General features: G+C 41.3%; 1 protein-coding gene across 2 annotated transcripts in view; it reads right to left on the reverse strand.

Annotated features, from left to right (window-relative positions):
- Nucleotides 1–589: 589 nt before the first annotated feature.
- Nucleotides 590–12995, reverse strand: part of NALF1 (NALCN channel auxiliary factor 1) — a 630837-nt gene continuing 618431 nt past the window's right edge. Inside the window, exons 3-4 of one of the 2 annotated variants that reach the window (XM_043582829.1) lie at nucleotides 2898–2943; nucleotides 1103–1216 (exon numbers count right to left, since the gene is read on the reverse strand). In XM_043582829.1, the coding sequence (XP_043438764.1) occupies nucleotides 2921–2943 (23 nt within the window). In that variant the 3' untranslated portion in view covers nucleotides 1103–1216; nucleotides 2898–2920. Of the gene's footprint in view, nucleotides 1217–2897; nucleotides 2944–12995 lie in introns of both variants that reach the window. The other variant, XM_043582820.1, reaches the window with a different exon arrangement.

Raw genomic sequence — 12995 nt, forward strand, 5'->3', positions numbered from 1 at the left:
GGCTGGGGCTGAGAGGGGGCGGGGAGAGGGCGGGGCTGGCGGGGACCAGGCGGGGGCGGGGCCTGGGAAGAGGCTGGCGGGGGCCGGGCCTGGGAAGGGGCTGGCGGGGGCGGGGCCTGGGAAGAGGTTGGCGGGGGCGGGGCCTGGGAAGGGGCTAGAGAGGGGTGGGGCGGGGATGGGAAGGTTGGGGGGAAGGGGATTGGGAAGTGGGGGGTGGGGATGGGATGATTGGGGGCAGGCATGGGATAGGGAGGGTTTTGAGGAGGGGACTGGGAGGGGCTGGGGATGGGAGGGGGCGGGGAAGGCAGTCGCTTTCCGAAGCGGGAGGGAAGAGTTAGGGGGTTTTTTATTTTTATTTTTTGTTGTTTTCTTTTTTTTGTCTTTTTTTATTTTTTTATGATTTTTTTTTTGTTGTTGTATTTTGCTATATACCGCGAGGTCATAGCAATCATTCCGCTAATAGAAACTGACAAGACATAGAGACAGAACTATCTGATGAACACACACAATGACTAGAAATATATATAGAGAGAGAGAGAGAGAAAGAGAGAAAGAGACAGTGAAGACTTAGTTTACCTCTGAGAAACCATCCCCAAAAAATAAATCCTGTATTAACAAGTGCAAAAAATAAAAGAACAAATAAACCCAAAATCAAAGGAAAGCAAATAAAACCTCCAAACATTAAAACACAGTGTATAAAATGGTGTGAGAAATTTAAGTCACTTTACAGCCTTTTAGTCAATAAAAAGCTGTGTTTGTGTCCTCGTTTGGATCCAGGCCCATCTTCTGAGATTTTACCCTAAAGGCCCTTCGAGAAGCGGTTGGAGGGTAAAAGCACCCAGTGTGTCCGAGCGGCAGCGGGCGGGTGCTGGGTGCGCCCTGGCGGGGCCCTGATGGCCCTGGTGGCCCTGGGGTGGCCCTCCTGGCTACTCCTCGCGCGCCGAGCTGTCTTCCAGCGCGTTGATGCCCCCTACGCTCAACGCCGTGCTGTTCTGCGCCGCGGAGGCCGTGAGCACTGTGTGCAGGAGAATCAGTACGAGCACACACAGTTTGAGTCTGCTGTTGCACAGTCTGGTTGCTGATGACACTGTGAGTGACGTCCTGTGACAGGGGCCGCTGGTCCCCACCGTCCCTCTGGAGGGCTTGCTGGGGCGCTCTTCTCTCCTGACATCACAGCATTCGGGTTCATCATTGGTTAGGAAGGTTTCGTAGAGCCCTGGAGGGTGAAGACAGGACAGGGCCCGGTTAAAAGGCGCCAAGAGCCACGGGCAGGAGCTCACACAGTACAGTGAAGCTGTTACTCTAACGTTCTGATCCACAAAATCTTACAGGCAGTTAAGCATTTTGTAAAGGAAAGGCAAGTCAATGCAATGTGGACACATAGTCAACCGGTACTTTTAAGTTCCTCACTGCGCTCTCTTTACATTCCCGGAGGCCACACCAGGGAAGCTCTGGGTTGTGATGAATACAGAGTGAAAGGTTCCATTAGGTCCAAAATCAGAACCTGAGGTTCTGGATCAGCTTGGTGACCAAGGCTGTACAACCATCCTTTTTCTTTAGAAGGAATGCGATTAACTGATGTAACAGGTAAAGTAACAGTAACTACTTGTGCTAAGAGAAACAACCGACCAATTGTAACATCATAGCTCTAGGAACCAGCTTTAGTAATCATTCCTCTCGACCTCACCCTGTCCTTAGCTCGCCCTCTTGGTGAATGGGCAGAGCCTTCTAAGCATCCAATGGGGACATTTCCGTTGGATTTATTTTGTAAAGATTGTTCTTTTTCTTCCATTTGCTGTTCTACTGCAGAAGACCTATCTTATGCCTGGACCATTGCAGGAAGAGGCTCTCTGTTGTTCTATTTCCAACCTCCCTTGCCTTTCCAGGAATGCCTGCCCCCTCTCTTTTATCTTCCCTCCTCCCGGAATGTCTTCCCTTCCTCCCTTCTCCTTTCCCTGCTTCCTCTATAATAATGCATTGTTCTTATTTTTAAATTGATACATGGATATTTTAGAAACTTTCAAATTGGTGACAAGAATAAAATACTTGGCTACCTCAAATCTTTCCAATCTTGTTTCTTGCTCTGTTATATATAATTTTGTTAAGTAGCTACAGAACCCATTTTGTATCTTTTTTTTTTTTTTTTACCTGACGGCAACATTTTCGCAAGAGTGTTAGCAAAAACTTTCTACACAGATTTTATTATACTATCCTCAAGCTTGAAACTTTAAAAGCGAGGACAGAGTAGTTACAAGGATTAAATCAAGATTTTGTATGTAAAGAGCTTGGCTTAGTGCCTAGTATACAGAAGCATGAAAAATTTGGCTCCTCTTAATAATAATAGCTAGTAGTAGTGTCTCATTGTCTCCACCTAACTAATACAATCTAAAATACCTTTTCCCGTCTCTGCAGACTCATTGGCCAATGTTCCAGACAGCCTGAACTGCTGGTTCTTCCAGAGCACACGATACCTTCACCACTTCTCAAGCTGCTTTTTCTTCCTGGACTTTTTTCCATCAACTCATAGACCTTACTCTCATTTATCTTCAAGGTCAGCTTTCCTGACATTGCCTGTGTGAAGTCTATACTCTCTCCTGGGCTGCTAGCGTATTCTGTGGAACTCTTCAATTGTTATCTGTCCTTTTCACCGTAATTCCTAGTTTTATGTCAATTTCCTTATTCATGTGTCACCTTAAAAGCAGGAACTATGTATTTCAGCTTTGTGTTCCCACTGTGTAAGAATGCCTGAACAAAACAGATACTTAACAAGCACTTATTACATGAATAAACTCAATACATATTTGTTTAATTAAAAATCTATTAAATAAGATATTATACACTGCAATCTTCAGTTTCTTTTAAAGAAATGACCAAGATATCCTTATAATGATGCTTACAATATTCATTTCTTCTTAGGCATTCAAAGGTAAACTTCACCTTCTCCTAGATAGAATACGGAAAAAAAAACTGAATTAATGAGGTCTGCATCTCCGACATTTTTATTGTATGATATTTTCTTTTTTCAAATAAGATACCTCACTAGTAGACTAATCATTTATTGAAGTATACATTTTCCAAATTATATTCTACAAAAAAAGAGAGTTTATAGTTAAGATTATAAGAATAGAAATCTAAAGTTCATTTAGATCAACATTTTAGAAAGTTAATAGTGAGAATATATATATCCGACAATTTCATCCAAATAAGAAGCTCTTCCAAATGTGTTCAGAAGCTAGTTTACTGATGTATAACTAAAGTCATTTCAGAAAGAATAAGGCAGTTCATTTAGGCCAATAAATGTACTATTCTGCTTGACTGATAAAATTCACACTTTCTTTCCCCCTTGTCCATCCTTTTATAGGATTTTTTCAGAGTTATACATGCATGTATATTAATAATCAAATAATTCCACAAGATATTAAAAAAAAGTTCTTCCACCTCCCCCAGCCCCAATTTTTCCTTCTCAGAGACAAATACTTGAGCCCCTTTCTGCTGTTTCTGTATTTAGCTACATTTCTGGAAATAACCTGTTTTATGCTTTTCTTGATTTTTTTAAATCTTTTTATCTTTATAGACCTCCCCCTAGGGCACGTGAGGATAAAATACTCATTTTTCAGCCCATATGCACCTCCCACTCTAAGTTCAGCATGCTTCCCTGTATTACGACGTTGTCAAAACAAGTCTTAACTCAGACATGCAGTCACCTGGAGATCTCCGTCCCTCGCCATTCTGGTTTTCCAAGAGCTAATCATTATCTAACAGTTTCCTACGTACTCACGACTTCAACCCCAAATCCCTCCCAGTTGTTTCGGCAGAATGGGGATGTTCTATCAGCTTTATCTCCCGGAGTCTTTCACGATCTGGACCTGTTGCTTTTATGCCTGGCGTACAGCCACCAGCCTGACAGCCTCAATGAACGACCCCCTGGGGACACCTGCAGCTTCTGTCCTGTGGCTCTCCTACTGAGGAATAGCTCCTATGTCCTTTCTGGGTTTGGTGGACCAAGGTAGTATCTTTGTAAGGAAAAGCTCCTGGGAGCAAATTTCTGAGATGCCGCATGCCTAAAAATGTGTTTGTTCTACCTCATATTTAATTTCTTGTTTGGCTGAGCACGGAATTCTAGTTCAGAAATTCTTATCCTCCAGATTTCTTTCTGTGCATGACACCCATCTTCAGTTGTTGGGCTTCTGGGCCCCACCTTTTAGTTTTATTTTATTTTTTAATGTTTATTTATTTTTGAGAGAGAGAGAGGGAGGGGCAGAGAGAGAGAGAGAGAGAGAGGGAGACAGAGGATCCCAAACAGGCTGTTCACACTCAGTGCGGAGCCTGCTGTGGGGCTCGAACTCACGAACTGTGAGATCATGACCTGAGCCAAAGTCAGATGCTTAAGTCAGACCGCTTAACCGACTGAGCTACCCAGGCGCCCCTGGGCCCTGCCTTTGAATTCTCTTATCTCATTTCTCTTTATGCCACTGCATCTCTTTGCTCTACTTTCTGGAGGATTTGGGGACTTTTATTGTGTAATGATATTATTGAGGTTTTTTTTTTTTTCTATCACATTTTAATTTCCAAGAGTTCTTTCACGTACTCTGAATGTTGGTGTTTTGTTTTGAACTGACTGGTCTCATTTCACAGTTGCAATATATTCTTTCATCGTGGAGAGATTTGCAGAGCTTTTATTTGCCACGTTTTATTTCCTCCCTGCAGGGGCCCTATTTTCTTCAAGTCATTTTTTTCTTCTTGGTTTGTTCATCTCTTATTTTTTACGCGAGAAGCCTGTGCGTTCTGGATCCCATGTCTGCAGGGGAAGTATTGCAATGGAGCACCTAAGCAAGGTTGTGAGTGGCCTGGGAAGGGGACCTACCTGAACTGTTTACATGGAGAAGTTTGTACATTTCTTTGGATCAGATTTCCCAGGAAACATGCAGCCTATCTGTCCAGGAGAGCAAAAGCTCTTTGAAACTTATCCATCCTTCCATCCTTTCGGATTTATGCCTAAAAACAATTTCTTTTCTGTTGGGTCTGCCTAGAAAACATCACTGTACTTTTCTGTATCTCATTCTGCTCTGTTCCATCTCTGATTCATTCCCCCAGCTAGAATAATACCGGCAGGTGGATCCAGAAACCGTCTCTCGGCCCCTGGGCATCTGCCTTCGATCATCAGGGCATCTGTGAAGGGCCATTCCAGCTCCAGATACTGTCCCTCTGAGAATCCTGCTTCCCTGACCCCCTGGCAGGTGCACTTCCGAGATCAACCATCTGCTTCCTGGGAAACAGACATGCTTCCTGGGAAACCTACCCCCAGAGGCTGAGTCTTCCACATCATTCAAGGGACTACCAGAACTTATTTCCAGATGAAAAGAATTCATTTCTCACGCAATAATTTCATTGCACAAATGAAATTCATTGCACGTTATATATATTAGATGAAGGAAATGAATTTCATTGCACATTATACATATTAGAAAGGGAAAAGGTTACGAAAGGGAAAAGGGAAAGGGTTATGAAAGGGAAAAGGGAAATTTTCAGTGAATGAAATGTTCTGATACATTTTGCTTACAAAATACTCTATTTGAAATCTCTAATGAATCATTAGCTGCCATTTGGCATTAAGTAATAATAATAATAATAGGAATTACTATTCTATCTTATAGTACCAGCCTCATGGAGTTTTTTTTTGGAGAATTAAATAATATACACAAATTGCTTAGAATGGTGCCTGCAGATAGTAAAATCTCACATAATAATTATTGCTATTGTAAGTTGGGACAAAGAATAGAATCAGATTTATTATGGTCGGGGGGAGACGCCTGGGTGGCTCAGTCGGTTAAGCGTCTGACTTTGGCTCAGGTCATGATCTCATAGTTCATGGGTTTAAGTCCCACATTAGGTTCTGTGCTGACAGCTCAGAGTCTGGAGCCTGCCTCCCATTCTGTGTCTCCCTCTCTCTCTGCCCCTCCCCCGCTCACGTTCTGTCCCCCCCCCCCTCTCTGTCTCTCAAAAATAAACATTAACAAATTTTAAAAAGGTTAAGGGCAGCTGGGTGGCTCAGTCGGTTGAGCGTCTGACTTTGACTCAGGTCATGAGCTCACAGCTCCTGAGTTTGAGCCCCGCGTCGGGCTCCGTGCTGACAGCTCAGAGCCTGGAGCCTGCTTCGGATTCTGTCTCCCTCTCTCTCTGCCCCTAACCCACTCGCATTCTGTCTCTGTCTCTCTCAAAAATAAATAAACATTAAAACAAAATTTTTAAAAAAGATTAAAAAAAGAATTTATTATGAGAAAAGACCTTAAAAAACATCCAATTCAAATTCTTTTTCTGTTTTCAGTTGGTCTGAACCACTCATGGAAGACCCTTATTTTTAATAGCTCAAAACAATTATTCTAGTGTAGTCATTACAAATATTATCTAAGTCCAGGAATGTCAGATGTTCTAAGGAAATGGTTAAAGTAAACACATGATAATATTTAAATATAATCCTTCATTATCTCAGTAATTTACCTTTCACCACGACTATTAAGATATCTGAACAAGTAATATGCTTAATATTTTTCTGAATGCAAAAGTTTAAGAAACAGTAAAGTAAAAAGAAGGGGGAAATCACCCCAAATCTGACTTCATTAGGATGAATGAAGAAACAAGAAGAAACTGCTGCATTTGTTTTCCCAAATGTTTGTCCATACAGACACATATATTCACACGTAAGTGTGCATGTAATTTATAGATTTCACATGTGAGTAAGATTCTATTCAGCATGTGTGACTGCACATTGTTCATCTTTATTTGGTTTGGTAGGAGTGATTTTAAACTTTGTGTATATTACTAAGTGAGATCATATATGTAATATACACACAATATATATGTGTATTCTATACACATAATTACGGAGTTTTAGAAACTCTAGTTTGGAATCTAAAAAACTTTCTGGATACCAGCTTTTCTTCAAGGTAATTTGCATAATTTTACAGTTTCTTTTATGGCTATCAATCTGTGAGGGTTTTTGTCAAGTCTGATCATTCATATTTCTCTAAAAATAGCTTCTCTTATTGATAGTTTTACATGTATTAATGCAGAGTTATGCATATTTTAAGACTAAGCTTCTATATCTTCTTTATTGTTAATACTCTATTTCATCATTTTTTTTGTCCCTGATAAGACTCGAAAGATTTTTTTTTGCCCACTTTCCTTTGCATGATCAGAGATACAGGTCTTGAAATAATGGATATGTTCTGATATTTATTCTGTTTGCTAATGCATCAATTTCTTATGTTATTTCCTTCTTCATCCTTTGTTCAATCTTCTTTTATTATCCCCCTTCTAACCATATTGAATTGAATGCTACTTTACTCGTTCGAATTCATGTTTTTCCTTAATAAGTTAGTTATTGCTTTAAATTTTCCTCTGAGAATAGCTTTAGCCAATTCTTTCATGTTTTAATTTGCCGCGATTTTACATTTTCTGTAACTGTAATGTACATTTCCTTTTATTTAAAAAAAATTTTTTTTTTCAACGTTTATTTATTTTTGGGACAGAGAGAGACAGAGCATGAACAGGGGAGGGGCAGAGAGAGAGGGAGACACAGAATCGGAAACAGGCTCCAGGCTCTGAGCCATCAGCCCAGAGCCTGACGCGGGGCTCGAACTCACGGACCGAGAGATCGTGACCTGGCTGAAGTCGGACGCTTAACTGACTGCGCCACCCAGGCGCCCCTCCTTTTATTTTTTTAAAAAAAATATTTTTTTAACGTTTATTTATTTTTGAGACAGAGAGAGACAGAGGATGAACGGGGGAGGGGCAGAGAGAGAGGGAGACACAGAATCGGAAGCAGGCTCCAGGCTCTGAGCCATCAGCCCAGAGCCTGACGCAGGGCTCGAACTCACGGACCCTGAGATCGTGACCTGAGACAAAGTCAGACGCTTAACAGGCTGAGTCCCCCAGGCGCCCCAACATTTCCTTTTATATCTAAGTGACTTAAAAGAGTGTTTGATGGCTTTTTAAAAATGTCAGCTGATACTTTTCAAAACTAATTTTGTCACTAACTTCAAGTTTTATTTACCTTAGTTTCAAGAACGTGGCCTTTAAAAAAGTTCTTTTCCTCAGAGAGCTGGGTGGCTCAGACGGTTCAGCATAAGACTCTTGATTTCCACTCAGGTTATGACCCATGAGTGCCCAACATCCAGCCCAGCCTCAGGCCATGTGCTGACAGTGCAGAGCCTGCTTGGGATTCTCTCTCTCCCTCTCTCTCTGTCCCTCCCCCTCACTTTTGTGCACCCTTTCTGCCTCTCACAAAATAAATACATATACTTAAGAAATTTGATTTTCTCTCATTATTTTCTTTGTGGTTTTTCTTTGCATTATGTAAAACTATTATCTTGCTATTTTTTGAAAATATTAACATTGCTAACAATGCTTAGTCTCTCTGTTTATATATTTTTTGCCTATTAGAACGTCACCCACCGAGAAATGTGTCTTCTACAACTGTTTCTAACGATTTTGCTTTTTATACATTTGGCTATTATGTCAGCCACAGACATATGTATGTCAGGTACAGAAAATTCATAAATCTTCACATTTTTCACTAGACATTTAGTATAAATCAAGAAAACATGACACTTTGTTCATTTATTTTTGGTGAAGTTTTATTGTTGTTTATATTCCTCTTGTCGTATAGAGCATATTTTGTCTGGTATTAATGTTAACTCCATGCATATTAACATCCATGCAGATACATCATCTGATACACCTTTGTCCATTATTTTAATTTTTCTTGGTCTCTTTATATTTTCTCTCTACTGTGTTCTACATGTAAGTTTCACAATGAAAAGGGGAGTTTAACCCATTTACATTTATTGTCGTATCTACACTGCTTCGTCTTGCTTTTATCATCATATAATAATATTTCCAAACATTTAAAATTGTTTTTTTACCACTCCCTTTGCTTTCTATAACTTTCCGTGTGAGCATATTTAAATGCTATTTTTTTCATAATTTGTTAAATGCTGGCTGTTATTAATTCTACTTGAACTTTAGCTTTTAAAAAACCATACACACTTGAACTTAGATTTGTCTAATTACCAGTATCACTGATAAGGAGGTTAACAAAATTCTGTTTCTTCCATCTCCTCATTCTGTATCATTTTTTGGCTACCATCAGATGTCTTAAACTCAGGTATTATCAAATTACTCATATTTTATATCTTCTCACCTAGTAACTATTATTTAAAAAGTTTTTTTAATGTTTATTTATTTTTGAGAGAGAGAGAGAGAGAGACAGAGAGACAGACAGACAGAGTGTGAGTGGGGGAAAGGCAGAGAGAGAGGGAGACACAGAATCCGAAGCCGGCCCCAGGCTCTGAGCTGTCAGCACAGAGCCCGACGTGGGGCTCAAACTTACGAGCCATGACCTGAACTGAAGTCGGTCGCTCAACCCACTGAGCCACCCAGGTGTCCCTCACGTAGTAATTATTAATGTTTGCATATTGCTTTATATCTATCTTATTCAGGGATTATGTGGTTGCAATTAAGAGAAACCCAGAGGAGCTAATTTGGGTGAAAAAAACGAAAAGAACAAGAACAGGTGGCGGGAGTAATACTGGAAAAATTCAAGCCTATTTCATGAACTGCAAGGCTGAGAGCACACCAGGCAGCATGAAGGACAAATCACGGGATTACTGTGGCCATCAGAGAGGGACGTGCCCTCCCCCTGGTGGAGGTGAGCACGGTAACCCGTATGCTTGGATTTCCCCCTCCACACCTCCCCCGGCAGGCAGGCTGGGCTGCCTTTTCATGCATGTGGTCACACAGGACTCCAGCAATTTATTCTCTCAGTGCAGTGCCGTTGGGGAGTGACTGGGATTGTGGGGTTCTCATGACACACTCCTGGGAAGGCAGATCCACGGGACTTGTTTCATCCGCGCAGGACCAACCAGCCACACGCTAGAGAGAGATTCCCGCAGAACAGATGCAGCCTTGGATACTGGTCCAGTCTTTTTGAAAGAGAAATATGACGTCCAGTGGTCAAAGACATATTTTCCCCTGGAGCCTGTGGGATATTGCCTTCATCCTCAGAACTCGGGACTGTTTGGAATTTAATCTAATTTCTAAAATTTTGCCAGAATGGAGAGAATCACTTTCACCTGCCCATAGGATTGTCCTCAAGCTCAGGCAAGATATTTCCTGTCATTTCTCTGTTTCTTTTCTCAGTTTTATGTTTTGTATGTTTTCAACTTATCACATCCCCTGTGTCCATTTCTATACCGCAGGTCTCCACCTTGGACCTGGCCCCTACATTCTTCATGCTTGTCCCTCCCTTTTGTTTATTCCGATTTCTAGATGGTTGATGCAATACATCTAGCACGTATTTGCAAGTTTTCTTTGTTGCCCTACAATATTTCCTTTTTAAAATCTAAGCCCAGTGTTATGGTTGCCTGCTTCCCAGCCCAATTCCCTTTCCACTCTTCTCCTCTTGTCTTAAAGTTTCTGTATGTTCTTGAAGTTTATTGAGTAGATGCTGTGTAAAATTACCCTGGGGTAACTTTTCTCCAATATGTGCTGTAGCATTCTGCTTCTCAACTTCCTGCTTTCATGTAAAGCATATTTTATGAGATTCCATATTTTGTTTTCTGTGTGACAAAGGTTGAACCAAGTCCCCCGCAAAGATATTAAAGACCTAGAACCTAGTACCACAGAATGTGACCTGATTCGGAGAGAGGATCTTCAGAGACTTAATCAAGAGGAGGTCACTACGGGATACCTAATCCAATATGATCTGTGTCCATATATTAAAAATTAAAAGAAAAAGGAAATTGGACACAGAGACAGACATGGACAGAGGGAACATTGTGAACAGACACAGGGAGTAGGTCGGGTGGACAAGTGATGTATCTATGAGCCAAGGAATACCAAAGTCGCCGGCAAACCCCCAGAAGCTAGGTAACAAGTGTGGAACAGACTCTCCCTCGCATCCCTCAGAAGGAACCAACCCTCCCAACACCTTGATCTCAGATGTCCAGCCTCCAAAATTGTGACACATTTTTCTTACAACAGCCCTGGGAAATATTCTGTATATTTCTCTTTTAACAGTGATGTGTCAAAACAGCTCGAGTGACTTTATTACTTACTTGGTTTGACATCTCAACCCCCCCCGCCACCCCCACTCCCACCAAGGATGGTTAGAAGTGCAGTTAGGGATCCAGTGCTCTGGGTAGCCCTTCCCAAGTTAGCTTCATTCACCTGAATCTTCTCTGTGCTGTATTACAATACCCGTGTGACCCACACCTCTTCTACCGACGCTCTCGTGCTGCACTGGAGAGGAAGCCCATGCTTTGCCTTGGGGACCTTGCACGGCCTTCGAGAATGTCTGGTCAGCCGGCCCTGACCGCAGGAAGTCTGGGAGAATGCTTGCCAGCTCTCTCTCAACTCGCCCTTATCCGTAAACCGTTTTCCTCCAAGCGAGTACTTGTGGGATCACAGGTCTCAATTCTTGCAGGGGAGCCCCCGGCATGCTCTAATGTGATCTGATTTCCATTCTTCTTGAAGAAATGGTTCAGTCTCTTGCACGTGGATGGGCCGTTTCTGATGACCTGGAGTTTTCACGTTCCCTTGGTTATTTTGCTGGAGTCAGAAGTGGGACAGTCGGATGCTTCTGTTTACTTGGCCACTTACTGTCTGCTCTTCCTCCCCGCCCAATAGGAATTGTTAAAGGTAGTAAGGATAAGACCACATGATAACCTTTTACTAATACCCACCTAAGCTAAGAGAGTTTATCTGGAATGCATTTTCATAATAAAAAAAAATATTTTGGAAATAAACTGGCAATAATGGCAATGAGAAAATTATTACATGTGCATGGAAATAAAAATGCTCGAATAACATCAGAAAGCAAACATTACCTTTTTTAAACATTTTTTAAAAATGTTTTTATTTATTTTTGAGACAGAGAGACAGAGCATGAGCAGGGGAGGGGCAGAGAGAGAGGGAGACTCAGAATCTGAAGCAGGTTCCAGGCTCTGAGCTGTCAGCACAGAGCTCGACGCGGGCCTCGAACTCATGGACTGAGATCATGACCTGAGCCGAAGTCGGATGCTTAACCGACTGAGCCACCTGGGGTCCCCAAAATATCATTACCTTTCTTTCTCTTTGATCCTAATACTCTTCTCCAGGGATAAACACTTTGGATGGATTCTGTTTCCACATTTTTGTTTGCTTTTATGTTGGGAGTGATTATCTTCAGAAGTCTACACGACAAATCCTTTCACCTATATCTTAATCCAGTGATTTAGACCCACTAAGAAAGCTGTATCACTATAGTTCTCTCCTCCCCCAGTGATCCCTACATGTGGCCAACCATTGCTTTTCTCTAAAAATACAATGACATTTCCCTATGTGTTTGTGCTCTGTATGCTAAGAGCACACAGAGCTCTTCAATATTCAAAATTTTGAATATTGAAAGTAAAATAAAGTACATCCTTAGCGTTCGTTTAATCCCACTTCATTACAATATTACTGAAGATAGTTTAAACATCAGGCAAAACAGATTCTCACTTTTCTGCTTCATCAATTCATAAAAATCATGAAAATTTTAGATAGCTTTGTATGTGACTCGTGATTCTCTTGCACATTTTTCCCGAGTTCCAATTGTCTTTCATGTTTCATATAATCAGGAAAATATTCTACATTCTTTCCTGTATCGCTAACTCATCCAGCCTCATAATCATACCCGTCTCGATGTTCTAATACAAACTTTTTTTTACATTGTTTGTGGCACAGATATCATCTTACCATTTATTATTTCACTATACCACCCGCATTAAGATCCTACATTATCTTCTTTGCTGTACCCTTGTTTCACTAGAGTAAAACTTCAATTTATGTTTCGGCTAGCACATGCGGAAGGTGAACTTTCATGAGTACCCATATTTTTAAAAAATGTTTTTAAGTTTATTTATTTTGAGAGAGAGACCGAGCGAGCAGGGGGAGGGATGGAGAGAGAGAGGGAA

This window comes from Prionailurus bengalensis, chromosome A1, assembly GCF_016509475.1.
Source record: "Prionailurus bengalensis isolate Pbe53 chromosome A1, Fcat_Pben_1.1_paternal_pri, whole genome shotgun sequence".
Taxonomy (NCBI): domain Eukaryota; kingdom Metazoa; phylum Chordata; class Mammalia; order Carnivora; family Felidae; genus Prionailurus; species Prionailurus bengalensis.